The 26383-nt window shown below is 47.0% G+C and overlaps 1 protein-coding gene across 2 annotated transcripts in view; it reads right to left on the reverse strand.

The window, feature by feature from the left end:
* Positions 1-26007, reverse strand: part of ATCAY (ATCAY kinesin light chain interacting caytaxin) — a 28127-nt gene extending 2120 nt beyond the window's left edge. Inside the window, exons 1-12 of one of the 2 annotated variants that reach the window (XM_083594806.1) lie at positions 25520-26007; positions 22774-22908; positions 17130-17188; positions 15261-15485; positions 13625-13810; positions 11865-11967; positions 8729-8860; positions 6509-6595; positions 4227-4325; positions 2277-2312; positions 2111-2146; positions 682-714 (exon numbers count right to left, since the gene is read on the reverse strand). In XM_083594806.1, the coding sequence (XP_083450932.1) occupies positions 682-714; positions 2111-2146; positions 2277-2312; positions 4227-4325; positions 6509-6595; positions 8729-8860; positions 11865-11967; positions 13625-13810; positions 15261-15485; positions 17130-17188; positions 22774-22850 (1073 nt within the window). In that variant the 5' untranslated portion in view covers positions 22851-22908; positions 25520-26007. The remainder of the gene's footprint in view (positions 1-681; positions 715-2110; positions 2147-2276; positions 2313-4226; positions 4326-6508; positions 6596-8728; positions 8861-11864; positions 11968-13624; positions 13811-15260; positions 15486-17129; positions 17189-22773; positions 22909-25519) is intronic. The other variant, XM_083594807.1, reaches the window with a different exon arrangement.
* Positions 26008-26383: the final 376 nt, after the last annotated feature.

Here is a 26383-nt window from a genome sequence, read left to right on the forward strand (position 1 = left end):
ATTGCTCGGTCCCTGCCCCTGCCAACCTAGCAGTTGGAAAGCATGTCCAAGTGCAAGTAGATAAATAGGTACCACTCCGGCGGGAAGGTAAACGGCGTTTCCATGCGCTGCTCTGGTTCGCCAGAAGCGGCTTAGTCATGCTGGCCACATGACCCGGAAGCTGTACGCCGGCTCCCTCGGCCAGTAAAGCGAGATGAGCGCCACAACCCGAGAGTCGGCCACGACTGGACCTAATGGTCCCTTTACCTTTATAGGTAAAATGTAAAGGACCCCTGGGTGGTTAAGTGCAGTCAAAGGCGACTCTGGGGTTGCGGCGCTCATCTCGCTTTCAGGCCGAGGGAGCCGGCATTTGTCCACAGACAGCTTTCCGGTTCATTTCATCCTGCCAGCAGGATGAAACCGCTTGTGGCGCAACGGGACACAATGATGGAAACCAGAGCGCACAGAAACGGCGTTTACCTTCCCGCCACAGGGGTACCTATTTATCTACTTGCACTGGCATGCTTTTGAACTGCTAGGTTGTCAGGAGGTGGGACAGAGCAACGGGAGCTGACTCCATCATGGGGATTCAAACTGCCGACCTTATGATCGGCAAGCCCAAGAGGCTCAGGGGTTTAGGTAAACGGTAGGTAACTAAATTCTGAATGTGATTAAAAATAAATAAATAAAACAAACCCACACCTTGTTTCCTGATCCTCTGCTGACAATGTAGGCCTGTTTGGGAAGACAGACAAAATAGTAAATAAATTTAGAAAACAGTGTATGCTTGTAAACCTCGTAGTTCTGCATCTATGGGACTTGTCCCTGCATCTGCGGGACTTGACATCTTTCCACAGGGCCTGCAAGACAGAGCTGTTCCACCAGGCCTTTGGCCAGGGCACAGCCTGACTCCCTCCTTTGGCAATCCTCACAGAACTCTAGCCCAATGGATGCCATTAATCTGATTGGAATTAATTTTATAATGAAGTGAGTTTATAATGTTTTATCATTTTACTGGTGTTAGCCGCTCTGAGCCCGGCATCGGCTGGGGAGGGCGGGATATAAATAAAATTTATTATTATTATCTGGAGAGGCAGAATATTACAAGTGGATTAGTAAACCTGTTCTAGGGGACTCTTAATGGGTTGAGTTGATTTAAAATAAGGAATGTCTGCAGTATCTCTCAAGGAGAAATATATTATTTTTTAAAAAAAAATTTGCACTGGGGATGTAAGAAAGCATCAATTTCTGTTCTGTCCCATATTTGTCGCATGCAGCCCTGGCTCCATTCTGATGCAGTTCATCTTCTGGCAAAAACTATCCAACATTCATCCTACTCAGAGTATACCCATTGAAATTAAAGGTTGAGACTAATTAAGATCCATTCATTTCAGTGGTTTGCTCCAGTGCCAGGTTTACGTATAAGCTAAACAAGCTATAGCTTGGGGCCCCACTCTTTCGCCCCCCCCCCCAAATTTAAATGGAAAAAAAAGTAATTGCATTAGACAGATTTCTGTCATAGATAAGAGTCTGATATATTATGTGGCTGGAAAGGGTTTGAACACTGTGCAGGGAAGTCAGTACACGAACCAATGTTAGCATTCAATTTAAAGTTACCATATTTTTTGCTCTATAAGACTCACTTTTTCCCTCCTAAAAAGTAAGGGGAAATGTGTGTGTGTCTTATGGAGCGAATGCAGGCTGCGCAGCTATCCCAGAAGCCAGAACAGCAAGAGGGATGGCTGCTTTCACTGCGCAGCGATCCCTCTTGCTGTTCTGGCTTCTGAGATTCAAAATATTTTTTTTCTTGTTTTCCTCCTCCAAAAACTAGGTGCGCCTTGTGGTCTGGTGCGTCTTATAGAGCGAAAAATGCGGTGGGTGAATCTATCAATTTTGGTTTCTCTCCGTTTTTCATGTTTCCAATCTAAAGTTCATTTCACTTCATTTCACATTACTTTGTGTGTATGTGTGTTTAAAAAATGAATTCTCCTGAAAATTCATCAGCATTTTAGGGGGTGGGGGTGGGAATCCTAATAGACATGTCTGTATGCAATTTTGCCTAATATACAGAGTTTTGCAAACGATTTCCCCCTGATATAATGCATCCGCAATAACATGGAAAGAGACTTACCTCTCTCTCACAATTGTGTCCTGTTTCTCTTCTGCCCTGTTAGGGATAAATTGCATTTTGAAATAGCCGGTTTTGCCTGAAGGAACAATGTAAAATGACAATATACCCTGGGCAACTGTGTGATAATGGCCTCTTTCCTAGCATACACAAAAAGGGAAAAACCTACCTTTCTTTTCTCGCTCTGTTCCGCTCTTCTTCAAACCTGAAACAAAGTGTTTAGAACTGTGAGAAAACCATGGTTCACAACCGGCTTAAAACCAACCATAGGAACAAATTCCTAATAAGCGACAAATTGCAAATGAACATACTGTCAACGAAACAAAGCTGTTGGAGAAGCCTGCGATCTGAGTTTGTCGCAACCAACGCTTTTCCTGTCCTGCTTCATTTCGGTTTGTTTGAAGTACTACGTTATCTGCCTCGCTGTCCACTGTTTAATGTGACGTAAAGGTAAAGGGACGCGGGTGGCGCTGTGGGTAAAACCTCAGCGCCTAGGACTTGCCGATCGCATGGTCGGCGGTTTGAATCCCCGCGGCGGGGTGCGCTCCCGTCGTTCGGTCCCAGCGCCTGCCAACCTAGCAGTTCGAAAGCACGTCAAAGTGCAAGTAGATAAATAGGGACCGCTTACCAGTGGGAAGGTAAACAGCGTTCCGTGTGCTGCGCTGGCTCGCCAGATGCAGCTTGTCACGCTGGCCACGTGACCCGGAAGTGTCTGCGGACAGCGCTGGCTCCCGGCCTATCGAGTGAGATGAGCAAGACTGGCCCATACGGGCAGGGGTACCTTTACCTTTACCTTTAAAGGTAAAGGGACCCCTGACCATTAGGTCCAGTCGTGGCCGACTCTGGGGTTGCAGCGCTCATCTCGCTTTACAGGCCGAGGGAGCCGGCGTACAGCTTCCGGGTCATGTGGCCAGCAGGTTTAAGCCGCTTCTGGCAAACCAGAGCAGCGCACGGAAATGCCATTTACCTTCCCGCTGGAGCGGTACCTATTTATCTACTTGCACTTTGACGTGTTTTCGAACTGCTAGGTTGGGAGGAGCAGGGACCGAGCAACTGGAGCTCACCCCGTCGCGGGGATTTGAACCGGCGACCTTCTGATCGGCAAGTCCTAGGCTCTGTGGTTTAACCCACAGTGCAACCCGCTTACTTACGTAACTTAAATTCATTCCAATGTAAAGCAAAGGACGAAACAACATGCGTTGACTGGTTTCTGTTCCTAATCACGGATGAGCATGGGAGCTGCTTCTGCTACCTTTTCCATTTTTTGTTGGAATTCTCTGACCTTGCACACTGTATGAAATACAATTGCCTCTGGTCTATTTTTTGTGAATCCTGCAACGTGTTTAAGTTTTTACTCTGCTAACTCTACGTTGGAGTTCTGCTTTGGATCAATAAGAGTAGAATTACATGTCACATACATGTCACATACGTGTCCAGGCCCCTCTTGGCCCCTCCAACCACCCTTCATTGTATATGAATCACTGATATTAGTTCGCCTGTCTTCCCAAGTGATCTGCAAGACTTTTCGGAGACACCATTGATGGAATCTTTCGAGAAGTTGGAGATGGCATTTGTAAGTGGTCCATGTTTCACAAGCATACAGTAAGGTTGGTAGTACAATAGCTTTGTAAACAAGCATTTTGGTTTCCCTGCGAATGTCCCGGTCCTTGAACACTCTGCACTTCAACTGGGAGAAAGCCGCACTCGCAGAGCTCAGGAGATGCTGGATTTCGGCATCAATGTTGACCCTTGCGGAAAGATAACTGCCTAGGTAGGAGAAGTGATCGACATTTTCCAACGTGACACCATTGAGTTGGATTTGTGGCGCTGCAGAGGGGTTATTTTGTACTTGTTGGTGCAGCACTTCAGTTTTTTGGATGTTGAGCGACAGGCCAAGCTTTTCGTACTCAGAATGCAAGGAAGAAACGTGCTAAGAGGAAGGCACGCTTGGCAAATCCACACCGTGATCCCAAACTCCCGCCCGGAAACCAATATTATGGAAGACAATCTTACTCGGCGACGAGTGATCGCCAAAGAAGAAGAAGTATATGAATCACAGAATAAAAGGAAAGGCAGTGCAGGAAAACAATGCTGTTTCAAGGTATCGCCCAATACTTACTGTAGGATACAGTCCGGAATCTGGACATGTTCCATGGGGATGCTCTGTGATAGTTCTTCCAAGGTGTGAACGTACTGGATTTTATTGATGAATTTCACACTAGGAAAGAGTATTTCCACATGTTAGGCACAGCTTCTCCCACAGCCACACATTTTGCTTTTTCTAAAATCTAGCTTAGTGTGTGTCAGGGATCGTGCTGAGGAGAGCTGCACTGAGGAGGAACGGTGGGAGATCCTGATTCTTCCCAGGAGCAGGAGGACAATATAGATAATAATAATAATAATAATAATAATAATAATAATAATAATAATAATAATTTATTTATACCCCGCCCATCTGGCTTCCCAGATTAAAAGCTTCCCTAAACAGGGCTGCCTTCAGATGTCTTCTAAAAGTCTGGTAGTTGTTGTTCTCTTTGACATCTGAAGGGGGGGCGTTCCACAGGGCAGGCGCCACCACCGAGAAGGCCCTCTGCCTGGTTCCCTGTAACTTGGCTTCTCGCAGTGAGAAGGCCCTCGGTGCTGGACCTCAGTGTCCGGGTAGAACGATGGGGGTGGAAACGCTCCTTCAGATATAGTGATAGATCTGGAACAGTGGTTTGCAGAGGGGCATAGTTCAGAAAGCAGAAGCTGGGGAATACAGGATGGGGAACAGCTAGCAGAAGAAACACTAGAAAAGAGTTAACAGATTCACAGTCTCTGTCTGGACAGCATCCACCCTCCTTCTCCAAAAACACAGAGAGCTCAGAAAGTGTTAGAACAGAAAGCGCAGTGGGTACAAACTCAGATTACAAGACGTAGGAGTGACATAGATTAATAGGGATGGCAAGGGGTGGAATCCTTAACTGGGAGCACCGCGATTTCTAGGAGATGTGTTCTTTGTTCTTGCACTGTGATTATTAAAGATTCTAACTGGTAAGCCATTCTTTTCGTTTGATCTCTCGTTTACTGCCATGGGGGCCACAGTGTGGCCTTTGCAGAGTGTTGCAATTAACTCTGGACCCCCTTGAAAGTCAACCACTTGGGCTGGTGGCGTGAAACTGCTTTCATATAGAGAGTGAAGTTCAGAACGGGGGGTCATTTGCAGGGAGAAGAAAAAGGCCCTAGAATTTCTGGAATACAGATGTTATATTTAGCATCCAATGATACGGAACCATCCCCACCTGGTTGTAGCCAACGAAGCCCTACTCAGAGTAGACCCACTGAAATTAACGTCTTGTCCATCAATTTTCGTGGTCTCATACTAGGGCTAACATTGAATCCAACCTATTATTATGATCACTGGGCTGAATCCAATGGTAATCCTACTCAGAATAGAGCCATTGATGAACATGACCAACTATGGTCCATTAATTTCAATGGGTCTACTCTTGAGTAAAAATAGTTGACTGCAACCCATTATTATGTTATTCCTCTTAGTAGTCTATCCTGATGGCTTCTCCCATTTATCTTCACAAAACAGGTTAGTCTGAGAAATTGTGACAACACAGAGTTTGAGCCTGGGGTTGTCTGGGTCCGTCTCTGATTCACTAAGCTACCATGCTACCTTGGTTTGAAAGGCTGTACATGCGGGTCGTGGGTTTGAGCCCCATGTTGGGCAAAAGATTCCTGCATTGGACTAGATGACCCTCGCAGTCCCTTCCAACTCTGCAATTCTGCGAAAGAGGTCATCATGCAAAAATTCACTTATCCAAACGTAAGGAATTAGTACCCAAACCTCACTATACACACTGCAGATTCAGATATCCAAATGGCCAGACCTGTATGTGATGCTGTAAATAAATAAGCAGACTTAAACAAGTCTTTTGGGGTTTTGCTGGTCTGCTGAAACCATTTTGCCAGAAACTCGTGGGAGGAACAGGGAGAGAGCAGGAGAATAAGAGAGCATTTCTCCCTTCCTTATTTGTCCTTTACAAGGTTCCGGAGGGTTTCCCAGGGTTTCCCCAGGGTTTCCATAATTTTCGGGTCAAAATTCCACGGTCGGGAACGCATTAGAAATTTCCCCATAAGAATCAATGGAAATCGTTGACTTGTTATGTGAACACTCGCCTGACGAACCATTTGCCTTATGTTTGGATAGCAGGACCTGCATCCATCATGCTGGGACTTCTCTTAGCAGTCTTTGAAGCATGAGGGGTGGGCTAAATTTAGAGAAATATGTTTTGGACTACAACTCCCATCGTGCTGGCTGGGGCTTGATGGGAGTTGTAGTCTAAACCACCCAGAGAGGCGTCAGACATGTTTAACCGGCTTCAAGGCAGCTATCCTCTCGGTTGCTCATACCTGATGAACGGCCTCGATATAGCCAGGACCGTTCGAATGAACCACGACGGGTGAACGATTATCAGCGCTTTCAGGTTTTTCCGCAACCTGTAATAAAAATCAGAAGGCAGGGAGGTGTAAGAACAGATCCGAGCAGTTGCTTTTGGTCGTGCATTAGATCTGCGCCAGATACAAACCTTCATACATAAAAAACACAATACCAATTTAATTTCTCATCTCCTCTCCCTCAGATTCTGGAAGCTTTCTATTTTACGGTGTAAAAACAAGAGGTTTTTTTTTTTAAAAAAAGCTAGTGAATCTGTATGCCAGATGTTGTTGGACTCCATCTCCCATCAGCCCCTGCCAGTATGATCAATGGTCAGGAATGATGGGACTTGGAGTCCAACAACATTGGTGACCCTTGCCATATATATATATATATATAGGTAAAGGTAAAGGGACCCCTGACTATTAGGTCCAGTCGTGGCCGACTCTGAGGTTGCAGCGCTCATCTCGCTTTACTGGCCAAGGGAACCAGCGTACAGCTTCCGGGTCATGTGGCCAGCATGACTAAGCTGCTTCTGGTGAACCAGAGCAGCGCATGGAAACGCCGTTTACCTTCCCACCACAGTGGTACCTATTTATCTACTTGCACTTTGATGTGCTTTCGAACTGCTAGGTTGGCAGGAGCAGGGACCGAGCAACGGGAGCTCACCCCGTCGCGGGGATCCAAACCGCTGACCTTCTGATCTGCAAGTCCTAGGCTCTGTGGTTTAACCCACAGCGCCACCTGCGTCCCACACCCACCCACCCACCCACCCACCCACACAATTGCTCTTGCATATCTTTGCAAGTAATTTTTGAACCCTTTCAATAAGTTTTAAATCAGGGTTTCCCAAACTTGGTCTCCAGCTGTTTTTGGACTACAAATCCCATCACCCCTGACTAGTTTTTTTAAATAAAAAAATCGTTTTTATTAAATTTTCCACTTTAACAATCCAATCAAATCACATTAAATATTCCAAAGTAGACATATGCATATTAAATAATCCAAATATTCTGCCAAATTATAATTTTTTAAATAGGACTTCTCATGCTTCAAGTTCAGAGGGTTCTGATCATCTCATATCTCTACTGCCATCACCCCTGACTACTAGTCCAGCTAGCGAGAGATAATGTACTCCCAAAACAGCTGGAAACTTAAGTTTGGAAAAACTTTTTTAAAGAATAGTTGTGATTTTCCCTCCCCTCAATTTTACTGTTTTATCCTTTTTTTTAACCCTCAGACTTATTTATTAGACTTCAGAAGGGAGGCCCTACATTGCAAAACATAGAAAAAAAACACATTAAAAACTTGAAGATAAAATTAAAATTAAAATAAACCAGTATTAATGAAACTTAAGCCAAAACATAAACCAGTGGACAGGGCAAAAGTTAGAGCAACAGTTTGTTTAAATCAAAGTGCATGAATGATTACATGCGAGAAATCCTACTGTCTTCCGTAGGAATGGTTTCAAATTTCTAAGGCAAGAAGTAAAACTGTGTCTACATTAGGTCACTAATAATAATAATAATAATAATAATAATAATAATAATAATAATTTTAATTATTTATACCCCGCCCATCTGGCTGGGTTTCCACTCAGGACACCGGAAGACTCTGGTAAAGAGTTTACAGCTGCATAAGGGATTGGGAATCTTGAATCTCAATATATTATTAGACTTCAGTTCTTACAATATATGTGTTTTTTTGTAAACCGCTTTGAAGGTTTATTTGGTTCGTTTTGGTTTTTTTAACAGACTAGTAAAGGTAAAGGGACCCCTGACCATTAGGTCCGGTCATGACCGACTCTTGGGTTGCGGTGCTCATCTCGCTTTAGTGGCCAAGGTAGCCGGCGTACAGCTTCCGGGTCATGTGGCCAGCAGGACTAAGCCGCTTCTGGCGAACCAGAGCAGTGCATGGAAACACTGTTTACCTTCCCGCCGGAGCGGTACCTATTTATCTACTTGCACTTTGACATGCTAGGTTGGGAGGAGCAGGGACCGAGTAACGGGAGCTCACCCCATCACGGGGATTCGAACCGCCGACCTTCTGATCAGCAAGTCCTAGGCTCTGTGGTTTAACCCACAGCGCCACTCGCGTCCCTTTTAACAGACTAGTGGTGTATAAATCTTATGAAATAAATAAATTGCCGCACACACGAACACACATATGTAAATGGTCATCCCCACAAAGCTCACCTTCTGTCTATCATTTGGTAGCATTTTTTCAACCAGCCGATCCCTGGCATTCTCCTGCGTGGCGTAGCACCATTCATGTACACAATCATATAATCCTCTGCCACTAGCAACTCCAAGCTGCTTATCACATACCTGTTAGAAAACCAGAAGCAGATAACTAATAATAATAAGAAGAAGAATTTATACCCCGCCCATCTGGCTGGGCTTCCCCAGCCACTCTGGGCAGCTTCCAGCAAAATATTAAAATACAATGATTCATCAAATATTAAAAGCTTCCCTAAACAGGGCTGCCTTCAGATGTCTTCTAAAAGTCAGGTAGTTGTTTATTTCTTTACATCTGATGGGAGGGCATTCCACAGGGTGGGTGCCACTACCGAGAAGGCCCTCTGCCTGGTTCCCTGTAGCCTCACTTCTCGCAATGAGGGAACCGCCAGAAGGCCCTCGGAGCTGGACCTCAGTGTCCAGGCTGGACGATGGGGGTGGAGACGCTCCTTCAGGTATACTGGACCGAGGCCGTTTAGGGCTTTAAAGGTCAGCACCAACACTTTGAATTGTGCTTGATGTTAAAAGCACAGGAGCAGGCCAGGCCAGTTATCTTCTAGGTTCTGTGTTTTATTCTGCAATATTACTGGTTTTAGGTTGTCTTTTTGTTTTAATGGATTTTTGAAATATTAAGTGGGTTGTAAATGCTTTTGATATATAAATGCTGTGTGTGTGTGTGTGCGCGCGCTTTCAAGGTCAGCACCAACACTTTTAGTTGTGCTCGGAAACGTACTGGGAGCTAATGTAGGTCTTTCAGGACCGGTGTTATGTGGTCTCAGCAGCCGCTCCCAGTCACCAGTCTAGCTGCCGCATTCTGGATTAGTTGTAGTTTCTGGGTCACCTTCAAAGGTAGCCCCACGTAGAGCCCATTGCAGTAGTCCAAGCGGGAGAACATGCACCACTCTGGAGAGACAGTCTGCGGGCAGGTAGGGTCTTAGCCTGCATACCAGATGGAGCTGGTAGACAGCCGCCCTGGACACAGAACAGACCTGCGCCTCCATGGACAGCTGTAAATCCAAAATGACCCCCAGGCTGCGCACCTAGCCCTTCACAGGCACAGTTACCCCATTCAGGACCAGGGCACCCTCCATTTCTGTGTGTACATACACGAAGACACAGAGAATGCATTTGGTAAGGGTTACTGTCAGGGAACTGCCATCGGAACTAGAGGAGGCGGCGAGGCCCCACAGTGATGCTGGAGAGGGGCCAAGCAGGGAGAGAGGCAAGTCTCCCGTTGGGGAAAGAAAATCAGTGCAACACCAGGGATAGAGGGGGGCCAATGGGGGAAGCAGAGAGCAGGCTCCGGGACTCTTCACTGGACACCAGCGGGGAGAGCACAGGTCCTCCGCTACCCACGCCCTCCCTGCGCAGAAGACTTCCGCGCAGGGAGAGTAGGAGGAGACTGGGCGTCAAACAACTTTTATGTTGGAAAAGGTTTAAGAAACGCCCACTGACGGATTCCGCCAGCGACTGAACAGCCACGGAGTGGATGGCTGTCCGGCGAGAAATGGTTTAACCAGCCAACCTAGCCCAGAGCGGCGGCTATTTACGCACAAGCAACCCCTAAAGCCATCACAGGTACATAGGCTGATCCATGGACCACGATGCTCAGCACAAAGGATGAAAACAAATGGATTTCTTGTTTCTCTCTGAGTGGCTGGGGGCAACCCAGTCAGATGGCCAGCATATAGATAATAAAATTACGAAGGTTATTATCATTATCTAACTTAGTGGTTACGGGAGAGGGGAGAGCAGAGACAGAAAAATAAATAAAGGATGTTGAAAAGGATGTTTAAAATAACATTTGTAAAAAGAAACAAAACCCAGAAGCTTTTCTTTTGGGAATTATACGGGCAGAACTACCCAAACAGCATAGAAAATTATTACAGTGGTACCTCGGGTTACATACGCTTCAGGTTACAGACTCCGCTAACCCAGAAATAGTGCCTCGGGTTAAGAACTTTGCTTCAGGATGAGAACAGAAATCGCGCGGCGGCAGCGGGAGGCCCCATTAGCTAAAGTGGTGCTTCAGGTTAAGAACAGTTTCAGGTTAAGAACGGACCTCCGGAACGAATTAAGTACTTAACCCGAGGTACCACTGTAATGTATGCCACTACAGCGGCAAGAATGTTACCTGCCCCAAAATGGAAAGAAGCAGAAGTCCCAGCAAAGGAGGAATGGATACAGAAACTTACGGAATAAGCAGAAATGGCAAAACTTACCGGGAAAAATAAGACACCGAGATAGCAAACTTTTTATAAAAGAATGGAAATGGCTTACTGAATATTTGCAGATAAGTTGTAAACAGATGAAAACACTGCCAGGGTTATTGTAATAATAAGCTGCAGTTTTATGAGTGTATATTTAAAGTAGATGAATAAATGAGTAAACTGAGTTAATTTGGAGATGCAGAAGATATTAAAAATTGATTTAAGGAACCGCAGAAAGAGGAGGAAGGAAGCCGAGTTTTGAAATGTTAAAATGATTTTAAAATTAGTGAAATGTATAAATTTGAAAAGGATGAATAATTTTTAATAAAAATAAAAATAATAATGTTGGGATGAGGATTGGTGAAATCGCCGGCTATAGCCAGGTGATGACTTTTGCAGAGTCTGGCCTTGGGGGGGGAAAAGGGGGGCAAAAGTGTTTCGAATGAAATGAGGGAAGTTTCCAAAATGCCCCCCAGGACTGCCAACCTTTCTGATTTTAACAAATTCATCATCACCCTGACATGGCCAAGCAAAGGAGGTGCGAGGGAAATTACCGTATTTTTTGCTCTATAAGACTCACTTTTTCCCTCCTAAAAAGTAAGGGGGAATGTGTGTGCGTCTTATGGAGCGAATGCAGGCTGCGCAGCTATCCCAGAAGCCAGAACAGCAAGAGGGATTGCTGCTTTCACTGCGCAGCGATCCCTCTTGCTGTTCTGGCTTCTGAGATTAAGAATATTTTTTTTCTTGCTTTCCTCCTCCAAAAACTAGGTGTGTCTTATGGTCTGGTGCATCTTATAGAGCGAAAAATACAGTAATCCAAATGGAGCTTAAAAGCGAGTTTTCCCTCCTCCGTTCCAAGCAGAAGGCAAGAAAAAGTCACTCACAGGAAAAGGTTCTCCATGATGTAATGATAATCCGGCAGGCTGCTGTCCGGCAGGTAGCAGGCAGCAAAGACGATGATGGCGTTGAGTCCTTCCCCGTAATAACCTGAGAGAGAAACAAACAGGAAACGAATAATAATAATAATAATACAGTGGTTCCTTGGGTCAGGTACGCGGGTGGTGCTGTGGGTTAAACCACAGAGCCTAGGACTTGCCGATCAGAAGGTTGGTGGTTCAAATCCCCGCGACAGGGTGAGCTCCCGTTACTCGGTCCCACCTCCTGACAACCTAGCAGTTCAAAGGCACGTCAAAGTGCAAGTAGATAAATAGGTACCGCTCCGGCGGGAAGGTAGACGCCGTTTCCGTGCGCTGCTCTGGTTCACCAGAAGCGGCTTAGTCATGCTGGCCATATGACCCGGAAGCTGTACGCCGGCTCCCTTGGCCAATAAAGCGAGATCAGCGCCGCAACCCCAGAGTCGGCCACGACTGGACCTAATGGTCAGGGGTCCCTTTACCCTTTACTACCTTGGGTTAAGTACTTAATTCGTTCCGGAGGTCCATTCTTAACCTGAAACTGTTCTTAACCTGAAGCACCACTTTAGCTAATGGGGCCTCCCACTGCCGCCACGCCGCCGGAGCACGATTTCTGCTCTCATCCTGAAGCAAAGTTCTTAACCTGAAGCACTATTTCTGGGTTAGCGAAGTCTGTAACCTGAAGCAAATGTAACCCGAGGTACCACTGTAATAATAATAATAATAATAATAATAATAATAATAATAATAATAATTTATTTCTATCCCGCTGTCCCCGGCCAAGGCTGGGCTCAGAGCAGTTAACATTATAAAAACAACACAATATGCATAAAACCAGATATCAATTAATTAAAGTGGGTTGGGGAGCTGAGCTGGACATGGAATGGGCTGGCAAAAGGAGTTTGTTTTGGTTTTTGTTTGTCCTGGGCATTTATATACCGCTTTGGGGGGCACGCAACTTCTCAAAGCAGTTTACAAAACACGGTAACAGTCTGCAGGCAGGGAGGGTCTCAGTTGTGAGTCCAAATGACCCCTAGGCTGCGCACCTGGTCCTTCAGGGGCACAGTTGCCCCATTCAGGACCAGGGAGTCCCGCACACCTGCTCACCCCTTGTTCTCCGAAAACAATACAGTGGTACCATGGGTTACAGATGCTTCAGGTTACAGACTCCGCTAACCCAGAATTAGTACCTCGGGTTAAGAACTTCAGGATGAGAACAGAAATCGTGTGGTGGCAGCGGGAGGCGCCATTAGCTAAAGTGGTACCTCAGGTTAGAACAGTTTCAGGTTAAGAACGGGCCTCTGGAACAAATTACCGTATTTTTTGCTCTATAAGACTCACTTTTTCCCTCCTAAAAAGTAAGGGGAAATGTGTGTGCGTCTTATGAAGCGAATGCAGGCTGCGCAGCTATCCCAGAATCCAGAACAGCAAGAGGGATGACTGCTTTCACTGCACAGCGATCCTTCTTGCTGTTCTGGCTTCTGAGATTCAGAATATTTTTTTTCTTGTTTTCCTCCTCCAAAAACTAGGTGCGTCTTGTGGTCTGGTGCGTCTTATAGAGCGAAAAATACGGTAAATTCTTAACCTGAGGTACCACTGTATCTGGGCTGAGTTGGCTGCTGCTGCTGCTTGCTTGGATATTGCCAAATGCGCATCTTAACTGTCCCATCTGCACACCCAGAGACACAAGTCCTCCCCCCCCCAATGCAAGCCCCCCTTAGGCTCCTCACCTCCGTGCGTCACCACTTTCATGTACGGCTTGATCATCTGCAGGTCAATTCGGTGTTCCTGCTCTCCAATGATGACCGTTCTCCACAGGCGGCCGTTTGTGGCACTGCCCCCTTCCACGGCTCCATCTCCGAATAAGTCCGCGCTGTCTCCCGGCATGTTTTTGGCTGTGGCCACAGGAGTGTCGTCTGAGGGGGGAATTCACAAAGACCATCCCTAGCAAGGCTCAATTGTACAGAAAGTGTTTGGGAGACGAGTATTAAGGGACATATAATAAAATATATAAAAATATTGTCCACTAGCACCTTAAAGGTAAAGGGACCCCTGACCATTAGGTCCAGTCGTAGCCGACTCTGGAGTTGCGGCACTCATCTCGCTTTAATGGCCGAGGGAGCCAGGGTCCAGCTTCCGGGTCATGTGGCCAGCAGGACTAAGCCACTTCTGGCGAACCAGAGCAGCGCATGGAAACATCATTTACCTTCCCGCCGGAGCGGTACCTATTTATCTACTCGAACTTTGAAGTGCTTTCGAACTGCTAGGTTGGCAGGAGCAGGGACCGAGCAACAGGAGCTCACCCTGTCACGGGGATTTGAACCACCAACCTTCTGATCGGCAAGTCCTAGGCTCTGTGGTTTAACCCACAGCACCACCCGCGTACCTGACCCACTCACTCCGGCGGGATGGTAAATGGTGTTTCCATGCACTGCTCTGGTTCGCCAGAAGCGGCTTAGTCATGCTGGCCACATGACCCTTTACCTTTACCTTACCCAGGTGTTTAGAAAGCTTGTAGGTTTGACGTGCTTCAATCTGTTTTACTGTGGTTTCAACTTTCTGTATGTTTTAGATTTTTTTTTAATGATCATTTCATTGCTTCAACTTTTTTTTTTGTCAAGTACTCTGATGTTCTTTTGCTATTATACAAAATATAAATTTTGCAGAATAAAGAAAAAGAAAATCTGGCAATCCACACATCTTGTGGTGAAATTCCACAACCCTAATATTCTCCCCACTTCTGCAGAGGGGAGAAGGCCCTGAAAGCCTACAGGGACAATTTTAAACACAGAAATAACCAAATTTCTTCCCCATCACTACAGGTATTTAGGAATATAAAGGTAAAGGGACCCCTGACCATTAGGTCCAGTCGTGGCCGACTCTGGGGTTGCGGCGCTCATCTTGCTTTATTGGCTGAGGGAGCCGGCGTACAGCTTCCGGGTCATGTGGCCAGCAGGACTAAGCCGCTTCTGGCGAACCAGAGCAGTGCACAGAAATGCCGTTTACCTTCCCGCCGGAGCGGTACCTATTTATCTACTTGCACTTTGACGTGCTTTCGAACTGCTAGGTTGGCAGGACCAGGGACAGAGTAATGAGAGCTCACCCCGTGGTGGGGATTCGAACTGCCGACCTTCCGATTGGCAAGTCCTAGGCTCTGTGGTTTAACCCACAGCGCCACCCGCGTCCCTCTAATTTAGGACTATAGGGGGTACTAATAGGGTGAGGGGCGTCTGTAGGTGATATTCCACCTATTTGCATGGGGGGGCAACTTTTTCAGCTCCTTCTTGCCCTCAGCTATCATCTCAAAGCCGTATGAAAATGCATAACATATTGTGGAGGGTTGGTTTTTTAAAATTCCTTACTTACCCTCCCATTCCAGTTCGTTCCCGTTCCCCAGGAACTCAAGAGAATCGGTCTCGTCGGGGGTTTCGATGTCATCGACATTAATGTCCAGGTCATCCGGGGTGTCTAGGAAATCGTCTGACAGGAGAGAGCCTTCGCTCTGGTCCAAGGAAATGTTGATTTCTGGGGCGACGAGTGTCTTCCGCTTGTGATGAGCCCCGTTACTAAAATTTAACGTGTTCGGAGGAGCTGCGGATTTACATTTGGAAAGAGGGGGGAAAGAGCCAATTCAGAAGTAACTTGTACAGCGAATCAACGTCTTAACTGAGCTATCCATTACAACCCCAAAGTCTCGTTCTTGGTCTGCCACCTCCAATTCAGACCCTGGGAGCATGAAATTCATATTTCTTGCCCCTAAACTACAATAAAAAAATATAAAACATTATATTCTCCTTAAAAAAGGAAAAAGAAGAAGGAAAAATAACACCGAAAAAGGAATAAAGAGACTTCTAACTAACTAGGTTATTATGTTTATATCCTTGCAATTTTGCTTTCGTATTTGCTTCTGTTTCTGTATTATTTGTTCATTTTATTCAGTCCTTCTTTGCATGATGTTTAAGTATAAATAACAAGAAAGAAAGAAAAGAAATTCATATTTCTTGCCCCGGCATCAGTTCACGGGAGACCCCATTAGCTAAAGTGGTACCTCAGGTTAAGAACGGTTTCAGGTTAAGAACGGACCTCTGGAATGAATTAAGTTCGTCACCAGAGGTACCACTGCAATAATAATAATAATTTATTATTTATACCCTGCCCATCTGGCCAGGTTTCTCCAGCCACTCTGGGCAGTGCCCAACAGAATATTAAAAACATAATACAGCATTAAACATTGAAAACTTCCCTAAACAGGGCTGCCTTTAGATGTCTTCTAAATGTCAGATAGTTGTTTATTCCCTTGACATCTGGATGGGAGGGCGGGCGCCACTACCGAGAAGGCCCTCTGCCTGGTTCCCTGTAGCTTTGCTTCTCGCAATGAGGGAACCGCCAGAAGGCCCTCAGCGCTGGACCTCAGCGTCCGGGCAGAATGATGGGGGTGGAGACACTCCTTCAGGTCTACTGGGCCGAGGTCATTTAGGGCTTTAAAGGTCAGCACCAACAATTTGAATTGTGCTTGGAAACATGCTGGGAGCCAATGTAGGTCTTTCAAGACCGGTGTTATGGTCTCGGTGGCCGCTCCCAGTCACCAGTCTAGCTGCCACATTCTGGATTAGTTGCAGTTTCTGAGTCACCTTCCAAGGTAGCCCCACATAGAGCACAGTAGTCCAAGCAAGAGACAACCAGAGCATGGACCACTCTGGTGAGACAGTCTGCGGGCAGGTAGGGTCTCAGCCTGTGTACCAGATGGAGTTGGTAGACAGCTGCCCTGGACACAGAGTTAACCTGCACCTCCATGGACAGCTGTGAGTCCAGAATGACTCCCAGGCTGCGCACCTGGTCCTTCAGGGGCACAGTGACCCCATTCAGGACCAGGGCGTCCCCCACACCTGCCCGCCTCCTGTCCCCCAAAACAGTACTTCTCTGGATTCAACCTCAATCTGTTAGCTGCCATCCATCCTCCAACTGCCTCCAGACACAATCTAGCACACCATCTGTCTCCCCAAACGCCTTTGGTGTTTGTGTGTTGACTTGTGGTCCTCCTGCCTCGCTGAATCGCTATCCTGTACTCTTGCGCTCAAAATTCCAGCACTGCACGGGGTTGGGCTGGATGACCTTTGGGGTCCCTTCAACTCTGCAGTTTTAAGTTTCCGTCCATTTTATCATCTATATCTCATTTGTTCCAACCTGTTGTGTTGGGAGAGAGAGCTGTAGGGCCCCAGCTGAACCCGTACTTACAGAGGACATCTTCAGCTGGGCTTCCCAGTGACTCCATCCCTGCCTCTTCCGGGAGAGGTCTATAGGTTGGAAGATGGGGGAAGAAGAGAGAGAGAGAGAAAAAAGTTTAAAAAGTATTTCCAGCTCAGTCTTACGCTTTCTTTTCTTTTTCAATTAACAAATCGTTGTGAACACCAGATAACACACATATATTTCCTTTCAGGTCGTGTCCAGCGCCCTTTTCTGAAATTATTATTTTTATCTGCAGATTTTACAAAGAAAAAGAAGGGGGTGGAGAGAATCAAAGACAATAAACAGTATATAATTATTAATAGTAACAACCCTCCCCCCCATCATCGGTGCACCTTACAGCCATATTTCAAAAAGTAAAAATATGGACACAAAGTTGTTGAACTTTTTTTTGCAAAATCTTTAAAAAAGGAAGAAGTTTGTGAGCTATTTTTAATGAATTTTGCCAAAACTGACACTTCTGACATGGGCTGCCATACGTCCAGATTTTCCCGGACATTTCAGCGATTTTCGCCCAGACACCGTTTACAACAAGGGCAGAACGCCGGCTATGTATCGGAAATCCCAGACGTATCTTACAGATACAGTAAACACAAAACTGATGAGCTCCTATCATCCCTAACCATTGGGCATGCTGGCTTCAGGGGCTGATGAGAGTTGAGAATTCAACAACATTTGGAGCCTAAAGGGTTAAAAAAAACCATATACAGACATGGAAGAAAATGAACACAAACTCGAAATTGTTCAAGGTTTTATGCCCAAAGCAAACTTAATTCACATTTTTGGGCAATTCTGGGGGGAAAACTAATTCAGCGAACTTTGTTAACCAAACTAGTTCTGAGCACTGGAGATATTTAAAAGATGAAGCCCAAACGATTCCAAATCTCTACCGGTCAGGAGGGTGGAGAAATCACCCCCCACCCAGCCCTCATAGAGTTAAAGCCACAAAGGGCAGCACCTATCCTGCCCTTCTTTCGCTGGGCCTCAGCATAAGGCTGGCAGAAGCAAAATAAATGATGCAATTACGTGGATTACTGCATAATCCCACCCTCCCCTTCCTAAACCAGTGGCTGTGTGTTACGAAATATGCTTGTTTCAAAAGTGCATTCATTTTAAAACAAAACAGCAATTTTCCTTTTACCCCCATCTCTGCAATAACGTAGAAGGGGAAGCACAGATGAGAAATCGTAAGCACACAGGCAGGATATTTAGAGGGGCAAATGTGACCTCTACGCTTTTAGCATCCAAGCTGCAGCAGCGTCAATAAACGCATCTGTCTTGGCTCTGCACAGTATAGGGAAGGGGAGATTAAGGCTATAAATGGATGCAGAGGATGGAGAGAAAGGCTTCTCTCCTTTACCTTAAGTGCGGCTCTTGACTGCGATACCTCCCAGTTTCCAGTCTCAAAAGCTTCGCCGCTTCTCTCGGCCTGCGCTTCTGCCAATTCCCCCTCTCCTCCCCTCTCTTCTCCTCTGGACTTTCTTGAATCGACCCAGCTGATCATGTGTCACCATTTCGGGCTGCGCTGATCATATGATGCTTCCCTCTCGGCTGCTGTTATGGTGCCTGCCTCCTTTAATCTTGCCGGCACAGCAACCTACTGAGCATGCTCCCTGCATCCCAGCATCCGTGAGCATCACTCGGGCTTGGTAATAGGACCGGCATCTCTCAGGCGGCCAAGACAGACACTTAACCTGCTTTTGGGTGGGATCTTTCCACATCTGTATGCCTCCCCGGAACATGTCATTCTGCACATCTCCTTTGCATCTGGTGGGGGGGTCGGGGGCCGGAAACGTCCTCTCCCCCATCACACCCCGTTTGTTAGAAGACGTGTTAATTTAGCCCTGCTTTTGCCAAACAGCTCGGTTTGCCTCGCCTGGATTCCCTCTCGCCGTACTGGCCACTCGGGACCTGCGCGGCCAGATGGATTAATATCTGCTAAGCGCATGAGCGCATACGTTCGGGAGGTGCTGACGTAATTACACGAGCTCATTCGCTTTATTTTGGTTTTCAGAAAGGGAAAACCTCCCTTTCTCAGGCATTGTTTACCCCATCTCAAAGGCTTCCTGCCGATCCGGCCGTTAAAAATGTCTGACCATGTGGCTTATAAATTATTTTATATATATATACAGTGGTATCTCAGGTTAAGTACTTAATTCGTTCCGGAAGTCTGTTCTTAACCTGAAACTGTTCTTAACCTGAAGCACCACTTTAGCTAATGGGGCCTCCTGCTGCCGCCATGCAGCCGGAGCCCGATTTCTGTTCTCATCCTGAAGCAAAGTTCTTAACCTGAAGCACTATTTCTGGGTTAGCGGAGTCTATAACCTGAAGCGTATGTAACCTGAGGTACCACTGTATATATATATATATATATATATACAGTATATATATAGTGTATATATATATACAGTGGTACCTCTGGTTGTGAAGGGGATTCGTTCTGGAGGCCCATTCACAACATGAAAAGCCCACAACCTGAAGTGCCGTATCTGCGCAGGTGCGCAGCGCAATTTAGCACTTCTGCGCATGAGCGAGCAGCGAAACCCGGAAGTAACCCTTTCTAGTACTTCTGGGTTGATGCGGGACACAACCTGAAAAAATATATCATGAAGCAAACGTAAAATGAGGTATGACTGTATATAATATATATAATATATAATAAATATTAAATATTAAATTATTATATATATTATTATTATTATTAACATCATTACAGTGGTACCTCGGGTTATGTACTTAATTCGTTCCGGAGGTCCGTTCTTAACCTGAAACTGTTCTTAACCTGAAGCACCACTTTAGCTAATGGGGCCTCCTGCTGCCGCGGCGGCGCCGGAGCACAATTTCTGTTCTCATCCTGAAGCGAAGTTCTTAACCCGAGGTACTATTTCTGGGTTAGCGGAGTCTGTAACCTGAAGCGTCTGTAACCTGAAGCATCTATAACCCAAGGTACCACTGTACTTTCATTTTCCTACTCACATTGAAATACTGCCCCTCAATGAGGCGAAACTTAGATTCACAAAATGTTTAGGGACATGGGTACCCCTGCGTACCCACAGAAAAAAAGCACGGGCCACACGACAGGGAAAGCTGTCTGTGGACAAAGGCCGGCTCCCTCAACCCCATAGTCGCCTTTGACTGGACATAACTGTCCAGGGGTCCTTTACCTTTTTTTTCTTTTTAACCTTTGCTCAATCACAGGCATGTTTTGCCCCTAGGGGAAGAAAGGCAGGATATGAATTTGATAAGTTAATAAATAGGTGGAGATGCCCAAGATTGAACCCGAGATATTCTGCATTGCAATGCCCGTGCCTTCCCACTGAATAACAGGTAAAGGGTAAAGGGACCCCTGACCGTTAGGTCCAGTCGTGGCTGACTCTGGGGTTGCGGCGCTCATCTCGCTTTATTGGCCGAGGGAGCCGGCGTTTGTCCGCAGACAGCTTCCGGGTCATGTGGCCAGCAGGACTAAGCCGCTTCTGGCGAACCAGACCAGTGCACGGAAACTGCTATGTTGGCAGGAGTTGGGACCGAGCAACGGGAGCTCACCCCATCGCGGGGATTTGAACCGCCGACCTTCTGATCGGCAAGCCCTAGGCTCTGTGGTTTAACCCACAGCGCCACCTGCATCCCTCTTTCCTGCATTGTTGTTGTTTAGTCGTTTAGTCGTGTCCGCCTCTTTGTGACCCCCTGGACCAGAGCACGCCAGGCACTCCTGTCTTCCACTGCCTCCCGCAGTTTGGTCAAACTCATGCTGGTAGCTTCGAGAACACTGTCCCACCATCTCATCCTCTGTCGTCCCCTTCTCCTTGTGCCCTCCATCTTTCCCAGCATCAGGGTCTTTTGCAGGGAGTCTCTTCGCATGAAGTGGCCAAAGTCTTGGAGCTTCAGCTTCAGGATCTGTCCTTCCAGTGAGCACTCAGGGCTGATTTCCTTCAGAATGGATCGGTTTGATCTTCTTGCAGTCCATGGGACTCTCAAGAGTCTCCTCCAGCATCAGAATTCAAAAGCATCCATTCTTCGGCGACCAGCCTTCTTTATGGTCCAGCTCTCACTTCCCTGCCTTACCAGTGACTGAAAAAGGCATTTCTTAGTCCCTTCTGCAGCTGCGCCTTTCATAGACAGAGCACTCAGCTAATGATGCAGGCGAAAGGAAGACAGGAGATGGCATGACTTGTTGGTTCCATCTGCTGCAGTGAATTTTGCCTTGGCAGCTGGCACTAGACAGGGAGACTACTGTCTTAGGAAGACAGAATCACTGTGGCCATCAATAGCATCTCAGTGAGAAGCGTTCTCCACGTAGAAGTGATGTCTTTACTCCCCTGGGCCACGTTAGATTACAGCTGTCGATGCCCATGCGCCCTCGTCGAACCCATTTCATTTTAATAATAATAATAATTTTTTTTATTTATAACTCGCCCTTCCCGGTTCAGAAAACCAGGCTCAGGGCAGCTAACAACAAATTTAAAACACTTAATTGATGCAACAAAAAATACAGCAAAACGTGAATAACAATAAATTCAGAATTCAAAAATCAATTTAGGGGGAAAATCCATCCAATAAACATTAAATGATCACCAGGGCTAGTTGGCTAAGTTAGTCCTATTTGGGCCAGCGAGGAGACCAAGGGAGAATTACCATATTTTTTGCTCTTTAAGACTCACTTTTTCCCTCCTAAAAAGTATGGGGAAATGTGTGTGCGTCTTATGGAGCGAATGCAGGCTGCATATTTTTTTTCTTGTTTTCCTCCTCCAAAAATGATGTGCGTCTTGTGGTCTGGTGCATCTTATAGAGGGAAAAATACAGTAGTTCATATATTTCCTACAGTCCTCTAAGAATCTCTGGTCCCGCAGGTTTCGAATCCTTCCTGTTAATTTATCTAATTCTGCATAGTCCATCAGCTTCATCCTCCATTCTTCTTTCGTCGGCAGTTTTTCTTGCTTCCATCTTTGTGCCAATAATATTCTTGCTGCTGTCATTGCATATGAAAACAACTTGCAATCCTGTCTGTTAATATCATTATTCTCCCTTCTTCCATGACCCTCTGCCATCATGCCCTCTCGTTGCACCAGATCGGGGCCACAGCCGACAAAGCCCTGGCTCTAGTTGAGGCCAGCCTAAACTCTCTGTGGCCTGGGACTTTCAGGATGTTTTTGTTTGAAGACCATAAGTTCCTCCGTGGGACATACCAGGAGAGGCGGTCCCGTAGGTACGAGGTCCTAGGCCGTAGAGGGCTTTGAAGGTTAAAACCAGCACCTTGAACCTGATCCTGTACTCCACCGGGAGCCAGTGCAGCTGGTATAGCACCGGGTGAATGTGATCTCGCAGCGAGGACCCCGTAAGGAGTCTCGCTGCGGCATTCTGCACCCGCTGGAGTTTCTGGGTCAGTCTCAAGGGCAGTCCCACGTAGAGCGAGTTACAATAATCCAGTCTGGAGGTGACCGTCACGTGGATCACAGTGATAAGGTCAGGGTGATCACGGACTTAGGGGTCATCCCTCAATGGGGGATTTGGGCTGCAAAAGCCAACCCCCAATTTTTTGTATAACAACAGCTATTTGCATATTTTTGAATGGGGAGGGCTTGAGCCGCTTAAAGCATCTTAAATAAATTAAAAATAACAAACAGCTGCAGGAACCAACCTGGGAAAGTCCTCATCTTGCCATTCCTCTTTCACATCCACGTTTTCCATACGCAGGGTGGCCTCTGTAGTCCCCATGTTGCTTCGGATAAAGGATTCAGAAGCACAGCAAAGTTAACTTGCTGTTGAGCTCAGTCTGCAAAAGAAGATGCAAATATTTTTTTTTGGCGGGGGATAATAGAGAGGGGAACCATTTACATTACCCTGGGGTAAAGTAAATCATTCACAGGCGACGTTTGGAATACAGTAATAAGTTTATCATTTACTAGATTTCTATACCACTTTTCCTTTCCGACACACAACAAAGAATGCAAGTCAATACATATTTTTGTTTGGTGTCAATTCAGCTACAGTTTTCATTCCACATTTTGCCGACCTCCTGTGCTGGTCCCACAACCTTGTTGTTTTTTACCCTGAGACCCACTTGAGATAATTGAACATCAATAAAGTCCACCATACTTTCAGAGCTGGAACAGAGCAACGGGAGCTCACCCCCGTCACGGATTCGAACCGCCAACCTTCCGATCGGCAAGCACAAGAGGCTTGGTTTACACCACAGTGCCACCCATGTCCCCCTGGCTGCTGTGATAACAGGGTGCTGGACTAGACAAGCCATTGGCCTGATCCACCAGGCTTTTCTTATGTTCATTTTATTTCACAGAAATTACATACCACTTGATTGTAAGGAAACCCTCCTCAGCCTTTCTCAACCTTGGGTCCCCAGATGTTTTTTGGCCTACAACTCCCATCATCCCTGACCACTGGTCCTGCTAGCTAGGGATGATGGGAGTTGTAGGCCAAAAACATCTGGGGACCCAAGGCTGAGAACCATTGCAAGCAGTTAGCAAGGATGTACCAAAGTAGTTTGAGGGACGTGGGTGGCGCTGTGGGTTAAACCACAGAGCCTAGGACTTGCCGATCAGAGGTCGGTGGTTCGAATCCCTGCGACGGGGTGAGCTCCTGTTGCTCGGTCCCCGCTCCTGCCAACCTAGCAGTTTGAAAGCACGTCAAAGTGCAAGTAGATAAATAGGTACCACTCCGGCGGGAAGGTAAACGGCGTTTCCGTGGTGCTCTGGTTCGCCAGAAGCGGCTTAGTCCTGCTGGCCACAAGACCCAGAAGCTGTACGCCAACTCCCTCGGCCAGTAAAGTGAGATGAGCGCCGCAACCCCAGAGTTGGTCACGACCGGACCTAATGGTCAGGAGTTCCTTTACAAAGTAGTTAAGGGCAGTTCCCTGTCCCCAAGGAGCTTACAACATAAAACTGATTTGGAGAAGGGCTGGAAGGAGTGAAAAAGGCAAGATGAACATGACCTGAATATGAGCAATGCAGTTACATTGTTGGGCTTTGCTGGGAATTGAACGCAATGTTGCACGAACCACTGTTCACAGCTGGGAAAGACTCATCTGTTTGCTACCAGCTAGTGTAGACGCGGGTGGCGCTGTGGTCTAAACCACTGATCCTCTTGGGCTTTCCGATCAGAAGGTCGGCAGTTCGAATCCCCGCAACAGGGTGAGCTCCCGTTGCTCAGTCCCTGCTCCTGCCAATCTAGCAGTTCGAAAGCACACCAGCGCAAGTAGATATATAGGTACCGCTGTGGCGGGAAGGTAAACGGCGTTTCTGTGCACTCTGGTTTCCGTCATGGTGTCCTGTTGTGCCAGAAGCGGTTTAGTCATGTGGCCACATGACCCAGAAAGCAAACACCAGCTCCCTCGGCCCGAAAGGGAGATGAGCGCCACAACCCCATAGTCGCCTTTGACTGGACTGAACCATCCAGGGGTCCTTTACCTTTACCTTTTTTTAAGTGTAGCAATGCTTAGCTAGATGGTCTGGCAGCTTCCTGCGTTCCTATTTAACAAAGGGTCTTTGTTAAAGATGATGAGGACTAGAATCTTTGGGGGTCCTCCAGACATTATTTTGCACACTGGTGATGATTAGCACTCCTGACGCTCTTGGGGAATCTGTGCCCAATGCCATTTTCAATACTGTTTGCTCTTGCAAAGGTTTTGGGGCAGCCACACGCCTTTGTTTCCTGCCCTGCGACTTTCTGCTGAAGACCGCACACCTTTTTCACAGCACGTATGCTTGGGTTTATTTCTGGGCTCCTTGAGTGCGCTACAGCCCCTCCAGAAAGCAGTGGTTTTGGGTAGCATTGGGGAAGCACCCCAGAACAGAACGAGCCCCCCGCTAATACGTTATGATTCTCGTGCCAAAGACATGTTGCAGACCACACCAGCCTGGAAGAGCTCTGCCTCTAGAGAAAGCTGCTATGCTTGAGCAGGAGATGACTGGCATTACTCAACAAGGCTGCATTCGAACGCACCAAAATGGGCCATCTTAAATGCTCAGCGTGGCTGCGCTGCGCGTCGCGCAATACGGCCTTGATTCCTCCATCGTTCCCTTTTCTTCCGGGCTGTCTGTCTCCCTGGACAAAAAGCCTAGCCGATTTATAACCATTCTTTCCCGGAGCGGAGAGCTCCCTTAACGCTGTAAAAGCAAGTGCCACGTTATCTGTTAGAAGGCATCTTCCGTCAAACCTTTTCCTCCCTCCCAGCGAGATCTCGCGGTCTCCGTTCTGACAGTTCCACAAAGATGCTCGGCTGTAAAGCCGCAGAGCTCTCCGTACCCCACAGAATCATCTCACAGCTTCCCTGCCATCATCATTGTGCTGGGTAAAGCGGGGGGGGGGGGCATTTGCACAGCCACCGCCATGCCGTTATTCCCAGAGAAGCAAATTTCTCTACTTACTGCCTTTGACGCTCAAAACGTTCTCTCCAAATCCCAGCGGCGCATCCTCGCTTTACGCACAAAGCCTCTCTTTCGGGTGCCAAACGCCTTAGCTCCGAGAAGCAGCGCTTCGGAGGACGTACTGGCTGCATGTGCGGTACCCGAGGAATCCAACCCGGCCTTCAGCCTTGCTTCTTCTTCGCCCCCATCCCCGCCACCCTCCCTCTCCCCGGATAAATCGATGTCTCTGGCTATGCGCCCCTAACTAGCCGCGCGCGATGACTTCGCTTCCGCGCGGCGTCGCTCTCCAAGGTATTTTGTGCTTCAATTTCCAACGCCGCGCCCCGGTGGCGATCTGCAGAAAGCTTAAACCCACCGAAAGCCGGCTTTAATTGCTTTGCTTTTGTGCGCCGCCGGGGATGGGGGAGCAACGAGATACGTGGTTGGGGAGGAGGTGTTCGGCCCCATCCGTTTTAATTAGAGAGATACTGAGCATCCGGTCCAGGAAAAGCCTGGAGGAAGGAGGGCGCGTTTGTTTCCCCCCCTCGTTTCGTGTGTGTGTGTGTGTGTGTGTGTGTGTGTGGTTTTTTTTTTTTAACCAAATGGCATCATTTGCTAAAAACAAAGGTTGCTTCACCAACTCTTTCTTTCCTCTTAGCAGATACCTCGCAGGGAAATGGAAGCGATTGGAGTCAAGGAGGGGACACAAGAAGCTTCGAGAAAAACGGCTGCCAAATAAGATAAAAAGCTGGACGTTTTGTGAGCCGAGGACTCTGGTTTTCAAGAGGGGGGAGGCAGATCTGTTTGCCTACACTCAAGTCTTCACGGAGCAAAAGGTTGAAAAGTTGAGGCAAACTGTGACGATTATAGTGTTTGTTTGTTTTT

This window comes from Podarcis filfolensis (assembly GCF_964270895.1).
Source record: "Podarcis filfolensis genome assembly, chromosome: 18".
NCBI classification, from domain to species: Eukaryota; Metazoa; Chordata; class Lepidosauria; order Squamata; family Lacertidae; genus Podarcis; species Podarcis filfolensis.